Below are 21,068 nucleotides of genomic sequence, written 5' to 3' on the forward strand. Positions count from 1 at the left end.
GATATGGGAGGGGAGGGGGGGGAGAGAGAATGAGACCAACCCTGTAATCCTCGTCTCATGATTTGAGGAAGAAGAGCATTTAGTTGTAACTAGCATAGGGTGGACAATTGGAGAAAAGCTGTGACAAAGGATCAAGATCATGAATTATTTCTACCAAATATAACTACATTGGGGGGGAATTGGAGGTGTTCATTCCCCTCTTGATTTGAAGCCGCAGAGTTCCGATTGAGTGACACAAACTGGTTTAGAACAAACAGCAAAGTGTGCAAAGTTTTAAACAAGGCATAACAGAGAAAAGATGGGCAAAAAAATGTCATTCTAGCAGAATGAAAAATAGATAACGTTAAACAACTTGGCCTGACCTCAAATAAATTATTCTCTTGAATACAGAATAGGGATAAGGTTTGCGTACATCCTACCCTCCCCAGTCCCCACTTGTGGGCTTACACTGAGTATGTTGTTGTTGAATACAGAATAAAGGAACCTCCTGCAGCATGTTAAAATCAGTTAGGAAAGTGAGATTAAGGACTCCACAGTTACATGATTTTAAGAGTTCGAACTAAGCATGATCCATGATAAAACAAAACGGTCAGAAATCAAAATAGATTTTGAGTGTCACATTAATTGATTTCACGAAATTTAGCTGAGCAGACAGCATAAAACTAAAAACCTTCAGTGAACATCTTGAGTTTATTAGACTAACTCTTGAATCTACATGCTTAAAACTGTTGCAGCTGAAATCTACTCAAATGGAAGTGTATGACATGTGTCCATTCTTAGGCACTCGCGTTCAAGAAAAGCTTTTGAGAAAGTTAGAGCAGAATTAACATGTTTGCTGAATGAACGATAAACTTAATAGGAAATGGAAACAAACAACATTAAGATGAAGGAATCAAAAAACATAATTTATTCACCTCGTGAACTACTCGAAGCTGAATTTCAGGATTTGTACTTACAAGAACATGTATGTTGTAAACCAGTACTGAGAGTTTAATCTTTACATAGGCAGATCTCTTTAACACTTAGGAATTACATGCCACCAGTCGCTGCACAAAAGGTCAAATTAAAAAATATTTATCTATATATATACAAGGATAAGCAAGTATTTTAATAATTTGTACAAAATAATTTTTAAAGAGAACTTTTAAAAGCATACTACCGAGTAAATTTAATTCTTGAATTTGGTATCACAATTTTGCATGACAATCCATGTACTATTAATTCCGAGCATAAATATACGTACGGTAAGATATGGCACCTTGGCCTAACTCAACCCCAAAAACTAGCTCATGATAGCCCATGAGGGGAGGATTTGTCAAGTTCATATAAGGAGACCACCTTGGCATATCACTTGAAATATATCATTTATTTGTCTCTCCCAAATCCGAGATGTCTATTTTCACTCTTTTCTTTTGATTTTTGCAACAAGTCTTGAATTAATTCACGACTACTATATCTTAGAACAACCCTGCTCTCTGATCGACGTTTTATAGTCTTCATATCTATGGAAAGAGGAAGCTAGGAGAGGATTCTAAACAATTCTATCGAGCCGAACAACAAAAAGAGAAAGATAGAATACCTTTCTTAGCTAGCCTAGCGTGCTATAAACCTACAGGGAAATCTCACTCCCTCATAGTTGTTCTTTTTGCCCTTTTTCTTTTACTTTTTTATGGGATTTTAAATAAACTTGCACCCCATCTCGCTCTTTGTATTAGATTTAATTAGTTCGGCCTCAACCTTTTGCCACCGAGACCTAAAGGTAAGTTATATAGAATAGTCATAGCAATATTGAATGGGGCAGAGTATTGGCTAGTCAAGAATTCACATTTTCAGACATGGTAAGTAAGAAGGAGGAGAGATGGAAGATTGTCCCGGCTTGTATTTGGTGGTCAATTTGGCCTAAGAGGAATAAGAGGTGTTTTGTAGGAGTACAAAGCAGCTTACAGAATCTTAAGATGAATTGCTTAGGCCTATTTTATTTTTGGTGTGAGCAAAAATTATTTGCTCAAACAGATGACATTTTGATGTTTGACTTTTTGTAAGGATAAATTGAACCACAGATGTAAGTTGTAATACTTTTGTAGGGTATATAGAATTAATGTTACCTTTCTTCAAAAAAAAAAAAAGAATTCACATGTTAAGAAGATGAATGTAGCGGAGATGTGGATTCTCAAAAGGATGTGTGGACAACTAGAAGGATAAGATTAGAAACGAAGATATACGGGAGACGGTTGGAATGGCCTCACTAGTGGACAAGATGCAGGCAGTGTTATCAAAGGCGCGCTTAAGCCCTGAAGCGAGGCTCAAAACGTGTTGAGCGCTTTACCTCGCTTTATGTGCGCTTCAGTGTCGTTGTCAAGGTTCTCTAGCAAACTTTTCCTTGCTAATGAGCCTCTTATTAAGAAGTGACACTAAATAATTGATATTTCACTTTATCATAGTTTGTTTTCCAATTTTTTTGGTCATATACTTTTTTTTTGATAAAAGTAACAGTTAGTCTATATTTATCCACAGGTATACTACCTCAAAAGTGTAGTTCCCCTCCAAAAGTGTTGTAGTTACATAGGATCCTATACCTACCAAGTTACAGCCAGTCTATAGTTGTGCTGATTACTTCTAAGTTATCTAAGACTACTTGTTTACACCAAAAATAATACAGAGCTAAACATTTAAGCTTAAATCTTTGTATGTTGCTCTGCTTTCCTTCATGACATCTTTGGCTCCTCTCTAGCCATACTGTCCACCATATACATGATGGGACCATCTTCCATCTCTCCTCCTTTCTTCCTGCATTTCCATCTCTATTCCAGCACTTCAAAACCTCTTTGATCATTCCTGGTTTCACCCATTTAATCTCTCTCATATTGGTGAACATTTGCCACAGCTGGGTTGTCCACTTGCAGTGTAAGAAGAGATGGTTGACTGTCTCTCCTTGCACTTCACACAAAAAGCACCTGGAACACAAGTGAACGCCTCTTTTGTTCAGGTTCTCATGTGTCAAAGCTATCTCCTTAGCTAACAGCCAAGTAAAACAATTTACTTTATAGGGTATCTTGGTTTTCCATATCATCTTCCAAGGCCATTCTACTTCCTCAAAGCCAACTGTGTTGAGATCTTCATATGCTGAATTTACTGTGGAACACCCTTTGCTCCCCACATTCCACACCAGTGAGTCCACTTCCTCAGACAAGTTACTAAATTGTGCTAGGGTAACCAAAAACTCAGTTATTCTGCACATCTCCCAATCATTTAAATTCCTCCTGAAGTGCAAATTCCACCCCTGATCATTCCATAATTCGGCTACAGTTGCTTGTTGCATTTGACATAGGTCGTAGAGGTCAGGAAACCTTTGGCTTAATGGGACCTGACCACACCATTTGTCCATCCAGAACGCCACCTTTCTGCCATTTCCCACCTTACAATATGATCTTTCTAGCACCAAATCCCATAGATCACTGATAGATCTCCATACACTAGACCCATAAGGAGAGGTCACCTTTGTTGTCATCCACTTATCCCTCATTCCATATTTTGCAGCAATCACTTCCTTCCACAATGAGTTCTCAGCAGATGCAAACTTCCATAACCACTTCATCATAAGGCTTTGGTTCTGAAACTTCATGTTCTGATGCCCACACCCCCTATCTTCTTGCTTATGTTCATTTCTTCCCATTTGACAAGATGATACTTCCTTTTATCTTCATTTCCTTGCCAAAAGAAAGTTCTTCTGAGTACCTCTATTCTGTCGATTACACCAGCTGGTGCTGGGAAAACAGACATCATGTAAGTTGGTAAGGCATCCAGCACACTGTTGATCATAGTAAGTCTTCCCCCTCGGGATAAGTATTGACTTTTCCAGTTTGCTAATTTTCTCTCACACTTCTCTATCAATCCACTCCAAATGCTTATTGACTTACTTTTTGCACTTAATGGCATGCCCAAGTAGATGGTGGGTAGCTCCCCTATTTGCCCCCCTAGCGTATTGGCTAGCTCCTCAATTTGCACCACTTCATTGATTGGATAGATGTAGCTTTTCCCCCAGTTTATATGAAGGCCTGACACAGCTTCAAAAATAATGAAAATGGTCCTCAAAATCAGAAAATGGTTCCTCACTGCTTCACAAAAAACTAAGGTATCATCTGCATACTGTAGGTGAGTGATTTCTAGGTTGTTACTTGCCCTGTTTTGCACTTGGAACCCTCTGATCCAGTCTTTGGCTTTTGCTGTGTTAATCAGGCTACTCATCCCCTCCATTGCTAGAATGAACAAGAAAGGTGAAAGCGGATCTCCCTGCCTCAACCCCCTTTGAGAAGAGAAAAAACCAGTAGGGCTTCTATTGATCAGAACTGAAAATTTGACTGTACCTATACAATATTTGATCCATCTGATCCATTTAGATCCAAAACCCATCTTCTGTAACATGTTCACTAGATAATTCCAATTCACATGGTCATATACTTGTCATTCATGTTCATAATTATTAGTTTTGGACTAAACATATATATATTTGTATTTTGTTCTCCCTTTGTGCCTTTTTTAATTAAAGCCCACACTTTATTGGCACTTAAAGCCCCCACGGACCTTAGAGCTTTGTTGTGCTTTTCGCCTTTGATAACACTAGATGCATTTAGGGAGACTAAGATGGTTTGGGCATGTAAAGAAAATGAATAGATCCCCGATGAGGACGTGTGAAAGGTTGGCAGTGATAAATCTAAGAAGAGGTAGAGGAAGACCAAGGAAGAAATGGGGAGAAGTGATTATACATGACATGGAACATCTTCGGCTTACCGAGAGTGACCCTAGATAGGAAAGCATGGAGGTCAAGGATAAGGGTAGAGGATTAGTAGGTAATCGCGGTAATTTCTGTGTTTCCTGTGGGAGAGCATGCTTCTAGCTATGGGCGGATTGGGTTGAAATTGAAGATATTAAAATGGGTTGATATAGAAATTGGGTTGGGTCTTGACTCGCCCAAGTTTACTTTGGGTTCAAATGGGTTAAAAATCGGGTTGGGTCATGGCCCGCCTAATTTGACCCGCTTAATCTCAATAATTATAACATATTGTTATTTAACTTTTATACCCCAATTTGAAATTTAACTCAAGAATTTTTTCTTAAAAAAAGTTACAAATGGATAGATAAATCCTAAAAGATATAAAATAGATAGTAATTCATACATTCAATATAAGAACATACATTACATCAATGCAAATAAAAAGTCTTAAAGCGGGTTGAAATTGGAGATTAATTGGGCTCAATTGAGGATTCTCTTAAAATGGGTTTAGGCATGAATGGGTTGAGACAGAACCCAATTCAAATTATCTTGAGCCCAACCCTTACGATTTTGGGTGGGTTACCTTTACTTGGGCTCATTTTTGACACCCCTACTTCTAGCTTAGAGCAACTTGTTATTCCCTCTTCTACTTATCAGTATCATTATATTTTTTTTGATTTGTTTTGATTATATTATCAGTATCATTATATTAGTATATTATTATCTTATTCTCCAATGATACTACTATTATTGTTTCTTTTACTTTGATTATCTTTACTATTTTTACTATTTTTGTTGTCAATACTTTCTATAGTATTATCATCATAGTTTTTACTCTTGTATTTGTCCCGAAAAAAATTTTTGAAAACGGTTTTCTTGAGCTGATTATCGAAAACATTCTCTCTAACTCACTCATTGGTGAAATGAACTCACTCTGACAATCAGACCCACTGAGTTGGAAATTAACTTCCAAGTGTTGGACACAGACACCTCCTACAACATGTTCTTAGGAAAACCCTGAATTCACATGGAAAGAGTTGTCTTTTCACTGTTCTGGGGAGAGCCAGATGTTGCTCATTTACTCTATGGGTTTCAATTTTTTCTATGTTCTTATCATCACTAAGAGGATGTTGTTGGTGTTGGGGGGCTGGGCTAAAACTTCTTATGTTTGGCTAGCAAAGTAAAAGAAAAAGAGTGGAAAGAACAATTATGAGGGAGCGAGATGAGTCGCGAATTAATTCAAAACTAGTTGCAAAAATTAAATGAAAAGAACAAAAATGGACAAAGATAGAAGCTCGGATTTGCGAGAGACTAATAAATGATATACTTCAAGTGATAGGCCAGACGACGACACGAATAATATATTGTAGTGACCGAGGTCACAGTTACACGTCTTGGATAAGGACATGTCAATAGAACAGCAAGGTCATGGTTACGCGACTTGACCCCAACACTTTCATAAAAGAAGTATCATGGTTTAATAAGACGAGTAGGCTCAAGATTAGGGTGTGATACACAGGACTAGGTCATGGTAATGTGCCTTGACCGGTTTATGTCGAAGCTAAGGTCGTGGTTACGCACCTTAGTTAAGACTAATCAAAGTTCAAACAATATCAATTGAATCATAGGCATAACCAAATAAACACAATTTTATCCAACATGAACTAATTTACACCAAATATAAGTCAACAAAGCGACCATGCTAGAACCACAGGACTAGAGGGTGCCTAATACCTTCCCCCGGTTGTCAGAATTCCTTACCCGGTCTTCTTGTTTTCACGGACCAATAACTAAGGAGTCATACCATCCTTTTTTATTAAGGATTCAAATAAAAGGTGATTTGGAACACCAAACTCAATTCTAAGTGGTAACCCCCATTAAATAAATAATCTCTTTTACAAGCGTCACTTCAAAAAACAAAAAAAAAATTAAACCTTTAATGGAGTTAAAAAGGGGCATGACAATGAGGATTAGGAATCAGAGACTTAAGAATATTTGCCAGGGCCTCTTTGGAAATGGATGTAGAGTTTTGACATAGAAAATCAAATGACTGGATATCCTTGGCGTTGCAAAGACCCTTATCTCCCTCAGGCTGGAAAGAATGGACCCTAACCACGGTAATGACAATTCATAGTGCTCTTAGAAGGTTTCATCTGATCACATATACTTTTATGGACAATATGATCCAGTGAAGAAGAATTATAGAAGACAAATATGAGATCCAAGGAGGTGGACGGTCAATCACATTACTATGACGTATGTGGAGGTCTCTGGAGGGACGTTATAGACATGGGATTAAACAAGGACATCATTTCACAATAGGCAATGATGATAGAATCAAAATCTAAAGACAGAGGAGCAGTGATGATCCTTCTTTTCCTGCCATTTGCAGCATTCTGTCTGTTAAGACAGTCCAATATTTAAATACTATTGATCCTTTTTTGGTAGTCAAAAAATATATATTTAATATTGATTTCATCAGGGAATTTGATGTAAGGATTTGATTGGACTTTGTAATACACCAACCAAATTGTATACATTCATAATTACAGTAAAATCTTGAGGAAATAATCTAGCTCCTGAGTTGAATACTCCCTTTTTATACTAGTTGGACACAGGGTTTTCCCACTTAGCTACTGTATAAAAGTTGATCCTCAAACCAAAAGGAGAAAGGTAAATGCAATCTCACCCTACATCTCGTTCCTCCTCCAGTCCGCTTTATGGTTAAGAGCGGCATATTGAAATGGCTTTGTGAGTGGATCTCCTTTTTTTATCAGTGTGAGAGGAATCATTTTTTACATATCATATAATAAAAATGGTGACACCAGAAAGTAATGGTACAGTACCAGGTTGCCTAATATCCCAACCCTTTTACTAGTCCAACTTCCAGTCAAGAATGTTAGATAAGACTCCCTCCGTTTCAATTTGTTTGTCCTACTTTCCTTTTTATTCCATTTCAAAAAGAATGCCTCTTTCCCTTTTTGGCAAATTTTTAATTACAACTTTCCACATGCGTTTTTTAAGACCACAAGATTAAAGAACATTTTGGTACATTCTACATATCTTAAATTTAAGACCACAAGATTCAAAAGTCCTTTTACTTTCTTAAAGACTTAAACTCCATGCCAAATCAAAACTAGACAAACACATTGAAATGGAGGAAGAGTATATATAAGGTGTCCATTCTTTATTGAATTCGAGAACCAGGTTCAATCCATTTTCTAATTCGTTCAGTCAATTTAATGATCAAACACTGAAGCAGCAAACTAAGTGCAAACCTTAGAGACAAGCCGAATAGATCTTCTGGGAAGATTTTGTAGACGCGTTGCACTTCTCAAAATTCTCCCATCATTACAATGATGAACATTATCCGATTCACCGTCATGCCTCTTTCTCTTCTTCCCTCCATGGGATAATTGCTCCGTCTGCTTCTTCAAAAGCTCTCTGCAAGTGTACAAGTCCAGAAAACAAATTTTCATCCTTGTGTCGTCAGATTCTATAATTCACAGCATCTTAATTCAGGAAGATAGATTACTTAGAAGTTTCTGTTCTGTCGGCATGGTCGGCCCTTGCCTGTAAAATGAAAGACATCATGATATTAACTTGTTTCAGATTTTCATGAAAGAAACAAAATATATAAATTATAATGAGACAATCACGAAAACAAATTTCTACATGCTTAGTGATCATCTCTTATTACATGCAAAGAAAAAGAGGATAAATATAAAAAGTAGGCAAACTGAGAAATGGAAGAGCTGTAAAATATGTAACTTCCACTTAATCGAGCCAATACTGCTCGAAAATAACGGTCACACAAACATCAAAATAGAACTAATTCAAATTTGATCAAAACCAATAAACCTACATTCACTCCCAAATCCCAATTATCTAATTCCTTTCCATCCAAGGCACCACTGCTGCAACAGCAGTGTGATATACTGTCACTGTAACAAACCACAACTGCAGCCACCATATCCACCTCCAGCGTCACAGCCACCTCTGTGGCCACCACCGTTTCACCTTTGTGTCTCTCACCTCTAGACCTCCACCGCCCAAATGGCGTCCCTCACCAGTACCACCACCACTGGTTCCGCACAACTGATATACGATCAATGTTTGGGCTGTTCATCCTCGTGATCACGTCCCTCACAGCTTGCGCAGTCCTGAAGGTAATACAGCCAAAACCCATAGATCTACCGGTATGGTGGTCATCAGTGATCCTTGATTAGAGCATTTCATTAATCTGAGCAAAAGTCTTCGCAATGGTTTGACTAGTGGTAGCCCATGCGAGCCCACAGACACCTGTACTAGGGTGGGGTTGGGGAAGGGGGCGAGGGAGCAGAAAAAGGAGGAGAAATCCAAATAGAGTAAGGAGAACTGCTTAGAACGCACAAACTATTCTAATATTTAATATCATTTTCACAAATTACCAGACCAGTAATATGCTTATCAAAGTGGATATTACCCTACTAATGAATGTCATGTCACAAGCTAAGAAACATCTCCACAAAAACAAAAAGAAGAACTAGCCTTGAATAAAGCTGGTACACTCAGATTTCTAACATGTTGACAATACACATACGTGTAACGAGGAAACTATATAAAACATAAGAATATCATTTACATAATCTTCAAAAGTTAAAGTTTAATCATTCATAGAGTCGAAACTATATTGCAGACTGGTTGGTCATCCCACTACTTAAAAAATATAGACAAGGAATGACAGCTACATAGAATCACATTTGCAAAGCTATAACCTAGATAAGCTACAATAGCAAAATGCACCAAATTATGCTAAGAATATATTACCCCACCAGCAGCAGATGAAGGAGTGTCGTCCAGGAAAATGCCACAGGTATCCTCAGTAGAATGGGGTAGACTTCTGAGGCTCTCTGCTGCATCAATCAAATGTCTAAGGCAATCTTTTCCAGAAGAAGAATATGATGAATGTTGATGATGACTGCCGATATCTGTAGCCTCTATCTCAGTAAAATCAGTTTCTGAAGAGATATGAGATAGCACTATAAGCTTCTCTGGGACACAACTTCTCTGCCTTTCAGAATTGAGACAACTTACATCTAGCCTCGTATTCTGATTTTCATTTTTATTATGTTTTAGCTCTGGCACATCTGCAGGGGAACTGATAGGTACTTTCTCCAACGATGCATGAAAAGATTTACATAGCCTAGCATCTAAGACCTCTGTAGTGTTTTCTGGGTTATAAGCCTCAACATTGACAGTTCTATTAATAGCCACTGATTTCTTTGAAGCTTGAAAGGTATTCAGACCCACACATGCTATCTCTTCCTCTCCCATAAAAGTATTTACATCAGTGATATTCATTTTCTGTACACCACAAATGGTTCTAAATGAAGATGGACTTCCCTTTTTTCCTTCTGAATGTGTTAAAGTTTCTACAGAACCATCACATGATTTTGTCGTTGCTGAAAATCCCAAAGACGCATCGTTTGTATTTTCTGTATGACATACAACATCAACAGTGCCACATAAACTTGCGGAAGAAACAGTTTGTGCATGGCTGCTGTTAAATCTATTGTCTGAATCTGTTTTCCAGAGAAATGAACTTGTCATTGGTCTGTTATTTCCTAGGTATTGAATCTCCTGACAGAAACTTTGAAATTTGTGATTCTGCAGATTGTGACATACACACACCTTCTTTTCCAATCTTTTAAAAGTGTCTGTTGGGCATGAATTCAAGTCAACATAAAGGTTGATTCCATCTTCTGATGAGACAGAAAACTCAAAAGAAGGTACATGCATCAACTTAGCATCAGAAGTAAATGCATTCTTGGAAAAACTTGTTTGTGGACTGTCAAGTCCTTGATTGAAACCTTTCTCATCACTCTGAGCGATGAATCTTGAAAACAATATCTCTCCGGTTGCGCTCTTCACACCAGAAGAATTTAGAATGTTGTACTCTTTGCCTTTAGAAGTCTCTGTATCTGCTATCTGCATCAAGAAAAACTTGTATTTCAGAGATCAACCCAGGGCATCTAAGCACTTGATGTAATAACATACAAACCTTATCAAGTAATTTGAAGATGATCCTGCCACGATACAAATTCATAATGAACTCATCATCATGTATCATATGTTCAATAACTAGTTTCACATTCACTCGTCACAAAAGTAAGATTGTCTATCATCAACCTAAAGCCAACATTTACCTTGAAGTAATTGACCAGGGAATTCACGAGATTGGGTTTTGTCTTATGAGGAGACAAACCATACTTCTTGCACAGTTCTTGAAGTTTTTTCTTGCGTAGGCTGTAAATGGAATTTCCATTGTCCTTTGTCTTCATCTCTTTAAAGGAAAAACTCTCTGCTCCCTGCATCAAGACAAACTGATACTTCAGTGATCAATCCAGGCCATCTAAGAAGGTCGTGTCACAACCAAGAAACTTAAATCTTACATTTTCTAGATGATAGTATCAATAATACAATTCACAATGAATTCAGTTTCATGAATGAGATATTCAATCTCACCCAAATATTCACTTTTATTCACCAAAAAATAATGTTTTCTTTAGCATCTACCTTGACGTAAGTGATCAAAGAATTTACAAGATTAGGCTTTGTCTTATAAGGAGATAAACCGTGTTTCCTGCACAAATCTTGAAGCTCTTTCTTAGGTAGCCTGTTTATGGAATTTCCATTGTCCTTTGTCTTCATCTCTTGAAATAAACGCTCATCTGCTCCCTGCAGCAAGATGAACTTGTATTTGAGTGGTCAATCCAAGTTGGCTAAGCAGGTTACAAACAATCAAGAAACTTGAATAAGGCATTTTCAAGATGATCACATCAAGAATACACTTTCCTGATGAATTCATTCTCATTTATCAGATATTTAATCTCACCAAAATATTCACTTTTATTCACTACAAAAATAAGATTGTTTACGACATTTACCTTGATGTAAGGGACCAAAGAACTCACAAGATTGGGTTTTGTCTTATAAGGAGATAACCCGTGTTTCCTGCACAAATCTTGAAGCCCTTTCTTAGGTAGCCTGTTTATGGAATTTCCATTGTCCTTTGTCTTCATCTCTTTAAATAAAAGCTCATCTGCTCCCTGCAGCAAGATGAACTTGTATTTGAGTGGTCAATCCAAGTTGGCTAAGCAGGTTACAAACAATCAAGAAACTTGAATAAGGCATTTTTTCAAGATGATGACATCAAGAATACACTTTCCTGATGAATTCATTCTCATTTATCAGATATTTAATCTCACCAAAATATTCACTTTTGTTCACTACAAAAATAAGATTGTTTACGACATTTACCTTGATGTAAGGGACCAAAGAACTCACAAGATTGGGTTTTGTCTTATAAGGAGATAACCCATGTTTCCTGCACAAATCTTGAAGCTCTTTCTTAGGTAGCCTGTTTATGGAATTTCCATTGTCCTTTGTCTTCATCTCTTTAAATAAAAGCTCATCTGCTCCCTGTAGCAAGATGAACTTGTATTTGAGTGGTCAATCCAAGCTGGCTAAGCAGGTTACAAACAATCAAGAAACTTGAATAAGGCATTTTCAAGATGATCACATCAAGAATACACTTTCCTGATGAATTCATTCTCATTTATCAGATATTTAATCTCACCAAAATATTCACTTTTGTTCACTACAAAAATAAGATTGTTTACGACATTTACCTTGATGTAAGGGACCAAAGAACTCACAAGATTGGGTTTTGTCTTATAAGGAGATAACCCGTGTTTCTTGCACAAGTCCTGGAGTTTTTTCTTGGGTAGACCCGGTAGGCTGCAAATAACATTTCCATTGTCCTTCGTTTTCATTTCTCTGAATGAAAATATATAAGCATCATGCAGTTGTCCATAGTTGCCTTTATGTTTCTTGAAATGAAAACTACAGATTAATAAAGTAAACATAATCTAGAAAACTAGAAGCTCTTTCTGCCATAGGTTGTGAAACAAATTCTCAAACTCTGTGAATCTGAGTATTCATTTCCCTTTAACTGGAAGAGTGATTATCTCACAAAAAATAAATTTCAAGAGATAAGGGAGATCCAGATGAAATATCAATGTATTTAAACCAAACAAAAAGAACAGTTTTTTACTTGATTTGAACATGCATAATGTGTAACACCTTTACAGCTATTGCATTTTAAGCATCCTCCTGGGAGTATGAATACAAGTGTTATTTGATTATATCTGGTATTTGAATGTATCACAGCATAAAGTAGACAAAGTTCATTCTATTAGTAAATTCCAACTTTAATGGTGATAATGTTACCAGTTCAGCATATAAAGCTCAGATGCTCAACTGCACAGAGTTCCCAAAGAAAATGGGCAGCTGGAAACTTTAACAAGTAATAGGGGGATTAACTCTTTTGGTACAATAACACGTGTTACGGGGATGATTTGGCATAAGATCTGCATAAGAATCTAGAAAGAGAAAGGTCCAATGCACTAAGTTTCTCTCAGATCTCCTTTTTCTCATGCAAATGTACCAACATCACATCCTTGGCAGAATTCGAAATATACTTCTAAGTGAAACTTCCTCAGATCCTTAAGCTTATCCTGTTATAAATCGCTCATTTAAGAGACTTACCAGGGTGAAAAATGAATCATATAACTCCAGTTGAATCTCTAAAACTCACAGTAAATGTGCCAATGTGACTACTTCCATTTAAGGAAAATATAGGAATAGCCAACACAGTTTATGGTTTCTTTTTAACAAGGACAAGCAAACACATCTAAAAGTAGCTAACAAATCGCTTCAGAGATCAACACAGCTTTTGTTACAGTTAGAAAATATTATGCTCCACTGAGGAAATAGAAGTTTCTAATTTTTTATCAATCTTCAATCCCGTTGAATAGCTGAGATCACAATATACACTCAAAACAAGTTACCAGTTTCTTGTATACATATATATATATACACACACACACACACTCAAAATCAAAAACTAAGTCCAACAGCCTTTTTAAACTAGACATAAATTTTGACACTTTATTCACCCATTTTGTACTAGAGACCCCAAATAAAGTGAATGCTCAACATTTTAAAAATCCCTAAAGAACAAGAAGCGTCAAAACATACACAAGCTTTCTGCTCATTGCACTTTCACTTTCCTAACCTTCTCTCCTGGACTTTTCCGTGTCAAATGCAAACAGGTAGAGCACCCACTACATAATTTTAAAGTTCACAATTGTAAGGAAGTAATGCCTTTAGTAACATGACTAATGTGAATAGTTTCACTAAGTGGTGACATAATTTACCAATACAACCACCTGTACATGAGAAATCAAAAAGAGCAAACCTTATCCACACCCTTCTTTACAAAGTCTTATCATATAATTTCTCCTAATTAAAAATTTAAAAAAATTATGAAGTAAGGGAATTCTTGCATCAAGAAGACGCGTACAAAAATTACAACAAAAAGGGAACGTCTTCTCCTATAGCAAAAAAAAAAATCAATTTTTAAAACAATTACATAGCACCATTCGCTACTGGACTTCTAACCAGAATACATTAAACAATCAGTTGAACATTCAATTTGAAAGACTGCTTTGTCAAAAAAAATTGAAAGACTGGCTTTTTTCAATCTTTTAAGTAGGTAAACACTATCAAGGTTCAATTACCATTAGGTAAGAGAAGACTTCCAGCCTGGGAAAGTCTATGGTTACGATAATAGGCTTTGTAATCCTTTCTAAGAAGACAGCAACTTTTTTTCATTTACATGAAAAATTGCAATTACAGTTGAGGGAAGTTTTATTTTTTACCTTTGCTAACCATTGAGTAATGGTATAGTTTAAAAGCAGTTAAACAAGTGTCATATACCAAGAAGCCAAAAACAGTTCAGATTTTGTCGTTCACTTCAATCAAAAGAAGCCATCATACTTTAGTTCTAATTTAGAAGATCAACATCCGAAAGTAAGGCAAGAAAATTAACGGGTTAATTTCTCATATGATCACTCAACTAATAGTTATTATTTCAGAAAGTAACTTTCTTTGTTAAAATAAATTGGAATCAAGAAAAAAGGTGACTTCTTGCTATTAGTTGAGTGACCATCTGAGAAATCAACGTATACATCAACTATTAACAAAGAGAAAAAGACAAATGTTTTCCTATTCAAAATTCAAATCACCGAAAACGACAAAACTTTCACCCGACCACATATAGATGTTACTTCTCAGAAAATGTAAGTATTCCAATGTTGACTAAGTATAGCGCAAAGAAATACAACAAACAACTCTTTTCCATTTACATGAAACATTGCAAATACAGTTAAGGGAATTTTTTAACTACTTCCCTTTGCTAACCATTAAGCTTTATGGCATAGTTTAAATACCATATACCAAGAAGCCAAAAAACAGTTCAGATTTGGTAGTTCAAGCCACCATGCTCTAGTTCTAATATAGCAAAATCAACACCCAATAATAAGGCAAGTAAATTAAACAGTTAATTTCTCATATAGCACTCAACTAATAGTTACTAGCTTATAAAGCCATCTTCCTTCTCAATTCGTATTGTTGTAAACAAAGAAAGTAACTTTCTGAATTGATAAATGTAAAGATATGGTACCTGACCTAACTCAACCCAAAAGCTAACTCTTGAGGAGAGAATTGTCCAAGTCCATATAAGCAGACCATTTCCCCAACCAATGTGAGACTTTTACTCACTCTAACAATACTCGTAAATTAACTATCCTAAATCAAAATTCAAACCCCTGAAAGCGCCAAAACTTAAATCAACACAAGGATAACTCAAAGTTCTTCCATAGACTATGCATTTTGAGCTTACATCTTCATATATACGACCGTACAATGAGTTTTTCAAAGAACAAAAACGAAAAAAACTCTTCTCCGGAATTAGCAAAACGAGGAAATACAAAAAGATTAGATTTGTTACCTTGTTCTAGTATCAACAATGGAGATGAAGCTAGCAGTAAAATCCGATTATGAGAGCTGAGAAGGTTCTAGAAAATAGAGTTTGAAGCAGATGAAGAGGTGAAGGTTGAGCTATGGCGAAGAATGACGAACTATGGGTAGTTGGGGAGTAATTTAGGGTGATTTGTAGAGTAGACTAGACCCGGGACCTCCGGATTAGGATGTAAAAGTAAAACCCTGTCAAGTTTGAAAATGGCACTTGCAATATTTTCAAACTACCATTAATTTCAAAATAATATTTGTCGTTTCAATTTGTTTTGTCTTATTTTTATTTTCAATTTGTTTTACTAATAAACATATTTTTTAACTTGATTTTAGCTGATATATATGTTTTTTAACTTTATGTGTGGACAAGTAAGCACTTAAAATTTTATATAAAATTAAATAAATAGACACGTGCATTCTATGTGACATGACACACATAATACGCTATGTAGGACACAAATTTCTATATAGGAAGTCACTACGGACGAATGTGTTTGTTTGTTCGATTTTGTAAAAGTTTAAGTATTTATTCGTCTATACCTAAAGTTAGAGGACATAAATGTCAGTCGAGAGCAAGTTAGCAGATATCTTTATGTATTGTTTATCTTAAAAATGATGTCACTTTCTATATTTAGTAACTTTTTTACATCCACTATTCCAGTCTTTTCATTTTTAAATACTTGTCATTTCTATTTAAAATAAATTATCTCTAATACTTGTCATTTTTTAAAATCAAAGGCATAATTAGTTGTTGGTTTCATCTTTACTTTTAGTTACAAATATGAAAAGATATTGATATCATCCAAAAGATAGAAGAGTAATAAAATAAGATAATTGTACAAAACAAAATATGAAAATAAGAACTTAGACTTAACATTTTTAATTGTCATGATTTTCTTTTTTAGAGTCAAAACTATAAGAATTTAGACTAACACTTTACGATATATTTTTTTCATCTTATTGATATGTAAAAAAATTTTGCAATTTATAGTACTTTTCGTATAGTTTTTGAATATCTAAATATTTTGTTTAAACTATTAAATTAATATAATCTAATTTAATTTTAAAAATTAGTTAAATTAAGTTTTGAAAAATATAACATGACAATTAAAAGTGGATGGGGGAGTAATGTTTACCGTAAGTAATCAGAAATCACATAAAAGAAACACAGGCTCTACATAGACAACCAAGATTATTCTAATATAAGTTTATGTGTCCTCAATTATATGATTTGTTGAGTTAAAAGTTAGATAAATCAGAAGTTTTTTTAATCTTTTATTTATTCAACATTACTCACTTAAATGAATTGTTGGACTTTTTTGGTAGTTCGAAATAAATGAATTTTTAAAAGTTCAAGAGAATATTGAGACTTTTTTTCATATTTATCCTTCCTTTTAATAAGGTTTTTAATTACTTTACATTTTCTAGGAGAATAGTTTGAGAATAATCCAAAGGATAATAGCAAAAAGTAAATTTAATTTATAGAAAAATTACATAAATACACATCTTATTTTATCATAATTTCTAAAATTTCCTACCATTTAAAAAATTATAAAATTTCCTCTCGGATACATTCTTATCCCCTCTCGAATACATTCCTCTCATTAAGTAATGTATCATTCGCAATCCTTGAGTTATGTATCCACAAGTTTCCTAATGTATCTGAGATCTCTATAAATTTAAGAAATTTTTGTACTTTGGGAAAAAATAGGGATAGGATGTGTCATACACCCAACAATTCACTTAATATGAACAGAAGGAAATAATCTTTAACAAGAAAATGGAAAAAAATTAATTAGTTTGTAAATTGACAATTATTACAAAATAAATAAATAAAACTACATTCTTAGAGGGATCATTAACTTCCATGATGGAATATTTTGTGTTAGAATTACTTACGGAAAGAGATGAAACTAGTGATATAAATGTTGTGGACGATTTATCATTAAACAAAGTTGATTTTGAAAAATATCTATCAAGTCATCTACCCACAAACCTAGTTAACAAAGATTTAACACTTGATAAATCAATGTTACTAAATCTCGCTTTGGATGCCTTGAATGAGTTGCTTAAGTTGACAATGAGTGATGAACCTTTTTGGGTTAGAAGCTTGAATAGAGGTGGGGAAATATTAAATATAGAAGAATATGCTAGATCTTTTATTTCAATTATTGGCATAAAACCTAGCGATTTCACAACATAAGCCACAAGGTCATTTGGTACAACGGCTTGCAACAGTCTGACATTGGTAGAGATGTTGACGAATAAGGTACATTGGTTTTTCATCCCAAATTCCTTCTCGCGTAAATTCGTTAAGAACTTTCAGTTGTTAACCACTTATACCCGCTATTTGATGTGAAAAATTATTGCTATATTTTTTTTGTTTTATGTTTAGTGTAATTCTTACTTTTAATATGTTTAACATATTTGTTTAATTAATGGTGTTTCAACTAACTGTTACATTTTTTTTTTATCAATTAAGTTTAACTTTGAAGTCATAAACATAAGAATATGTTTACCTGTTATTTTCTATTTTTTTTATAATCGTTGTCTTTTATAGATGCAGAGTCAATGGGTAGAGATGTTTCCATGCATTATTGGTAAAGTCAATACTTTTGATGTTATTTCTACTGGCATAGCCCATAGGTGAAACAAAGAGTGGTACTCTGTTATTGGTATTACGTCTTACTCAATATTTTGATGGAAATTACATATCTAATTTTTATATTGTTGTTTGCACTAATAGCTAGAAACTATTATTTTGCAGATTGAAACTGAATTACAAATTATTTCAAATGTGGTTCCTGTCCGTGAAATACAATTTCTACGTTTTTTGTCAAAAACATGTTGAAGGTACTTGGATTATTGTGGATGTCTCTGTCAACACAATCAAAGAGGGTTCGAAACAATATAAAATTGAAAAATATCGAAGGCTCCCTTCTGGTTGAATTATTGACGATGTGCCTAATGATTATTTTAAGGAACACGTTTGGCCATAAATTTCTCAAGTAAAATTTGGTAAAAAAATTGACAAATAGTGTTTGTCCATACAATTTGCCATTATTTGGCAAATAACTCAAATTCCCAAATACTAGAAAAAAAAACTAGTATTTGGGTCAAGTCTCATTATTTGAGAATTTTTTATAATTCAAATTCTACATCAAACTTTTATCATTTATAAAAACACCTTCTATAGTAGTTGTTTGCGTTGTTTTACATATTTTTTTACGTGAACATCAAAGTAGTGATGGAATATTCAGTGAATATGAAAGTAATGATATGGTTGTTGATGAAAATGATGAACAATCGGCTCAAGGTAACAAAGTCATGTGTTGTGTAATACAAACATATGATTAGTTTTGATAATTTTTAAAACTTATGGATATAAATCATATTTCTTTAAAAAGTGAAATGTGTTTTCCGAATATTATGAGCAAGCACATGGTGAAATTTCACTCAATTTTTTACCCAAATAATATTTGTCAAAATATTTGAAAATTTATGACAAAATGCTAGCTTATTTCTTACCCCCTTGTTGCTTTCTTTCTTGTGGGCCAGTTTATGACACCATAATATATTAGAGTAACCACACTAGCATAGCTCCAATGGTGGTGCGCTCAAGATAAACGCACCCTTGATATAATACTCAAATGAGGTATACCATATTTGGTAAGTCTGATATAATGAGCTCGATCGAAAAATCATCTAGTGAATTTTGATCCTAAGACTTTATTTAGGAGATCCCAAGCTCAATCGCTCCAATCTATATATACAGCGCCAAAACTTAGATAAATGGAGAAAATAGCCTTTATGGATGACCCTTTTCTCAAACGGAGGCATTGATAAACGAAACTTTTAAAGGATGACATAGATAAGCCCTTTCTCAAAGTTTGAAGACATATTCGAGCATTTTCCTATTACATTTTCATTCCTCTATTCCCGATTCCGATGCAACTAACTCTTGATATGAATAAACCATCTGTCTTATCCTTGATGCAGCCATCTTCCACTTCATATATAACACTAACTATAACGAGTACAACCAAACTTTATGTGGATTTCAACCTTCAACTACATCTCCCAGACAAACAATCAAGCACATTGTGATCAGGGGAGGAGCTACAACATACTTAGGGTGTCAAAGCGGATAATATTTGTCAAAAAATTATATCGTATATACTAGTAAAATGATATGTTAAAGGGTTAAATAACATATTTTGGACACCCTTAATACAACACGGTGTTGTAGCCTAGTGGTTTGTGACTTTCGACAGTTTAAGCCTTTTTTTCCTCTTCACATTTTAAAAACCGCAAATCTAATTGTAATTCTTGAACACCCTTCGTGAAATTTCTGACTCCGCTACTGATCGTGATAAGATTAATTTCCATGCAACCACATTTTAAATCAAAGCTTAAGCTTATATTTAATTATGTATTCTAATGAATTTTCAACAATTAGTATACTGTTGGAAGAAGCAAAATCTGCAGCCGTTGGTGTCAACGTATAATATCAAGCACAATATGAGGCCGGCGTAATTGATCGATGACTGTACACAAATATTTATAATAAAGTAAATTAGTATAATAAGAAAATTAATTTTATTAATAATAATCAAAATTCTAATATTTATTTATACAAGTTTGGAATGTCATTCATAAAATCAAAGACTTCTTTATCCCATAATAATTCATCAAGATCATTGGGAAAGGAATCTGGAATGTCGTATTCTGAAAGTGGTACAGAGTACCAATTGTCACCCATTTGATCAAGATCCTTTGAATTCTTCTTCTTGCTCTCCTTTTTGTAGTCAAGCCAACTAGTTGATGGATTGAATTTTTGACCGTTCTTCACAATTTGTTTTATGCTTGTTTTTTTTCTTGATCTTCTTGGAATTGACGTACAAAAGAATATTGAATGTTCAACAGTAACTTCATCTTTTTTGATCTTCAACACCTTACGTTGTTTTCTTTGAATATCTTTTTGATACTTCGCCATGAATAAATTGAATAGAATATTAGAACTTCTCTCTAGCTAATAAATTTTCAATAATATGATTTGTGGTCTATTAGGACCTTTATATTAGCAAGGTAACCCTAATATTAGATGGAAAAAGATTTTGATATTTTATTAATTTAGAAACTCAAGTCCTTTTGACATAGGAAAAAAATAAGAAACGGGAAAACTTTTTTATTTAATACGACAATTCTTATATGATTAGGAAAAAGATTATTAACATTAGGTAAGATTAAAATTGGAAATCATTAGGAAACTAAATGAAAGTTAATTAAGATACCAACTTGGATAACCCTAACTTCTAATAAATGGTTACCTACCTTAAATAAAAAGATGAAGTTGGAAATTCTGTTCTGAATGATT

At 34.5% G+C, this 21,068-nt stretch overlaps 1 protein-coding gene across 11 annotated transcripts; it reads right to left on the reverse strand.

Moving 5' to 3' along the window:
• Nucleotides 1-119: 119 nt before the first annotated feature.
• LOC125868029 (uncharacterized) lies at nt 120-15,876 on the reverse strand. 11 transcript variants are annotated; one of them, XM_049548619.1, is made up of 11 exons: nt 15,669-15,841; nt 12,445-12,592; nt 12,074-12,235; nt 11,701-11,862; nt 11,330-11,491; nt 10,960-11,121; nt 9,581-10,741; nt 8,307-8,344; nt 8,050-8,215; nt 915-1,046; nt 120-487 (listed from the first exon to the last, which is right to left on the reverse strand). In XM_049548619.1, exons 2-10 carry the CDS (start codon nt 12,586-12,588, stop codon nt 1,023-1,025), a joined length of 2,181 nt encoding a protein of 726 aa, XP_049404576.1. In that variant the 5' UTR covers nt 12,589-12,592; nt 15,669-15,841; the 3' UTR covers nt 120-487; nt 915-1,022. The 11 variants fall into 11 exon arrangements, with proteins under 11 accessions (XP_049404576.1, XP_049404578.1, XP_049404577.1 ...); XM_049548621.1 differs by having other exon boundaries at nt 957-1,046; nt 12,445-12,645; nt 15,669-15,821; XM_049548620.1 differs by having other exon boundaries at nt 957-1,046; nt 12,445-12,658; nt 15,669-15,821.
• Nucleotides 15,877-21,068: the final 5,192 nt, after the last annotated feature.

The sequence above is a fragment of the Solanum stenotomum genome, chromosome 6, assembly GCF_019186545.1.
Source record: "Solanum stenotomum isolate F172 chromosome 6, ASM1918654v1, whole genome shotgun sequence".
Classification (NCBI taxonomy): Eukaryota; Viridiplantae; Streptophyta; class Magnoliopsida; order Solanales; family Solanaceae; genus Solanum; species Solanum stenotomum.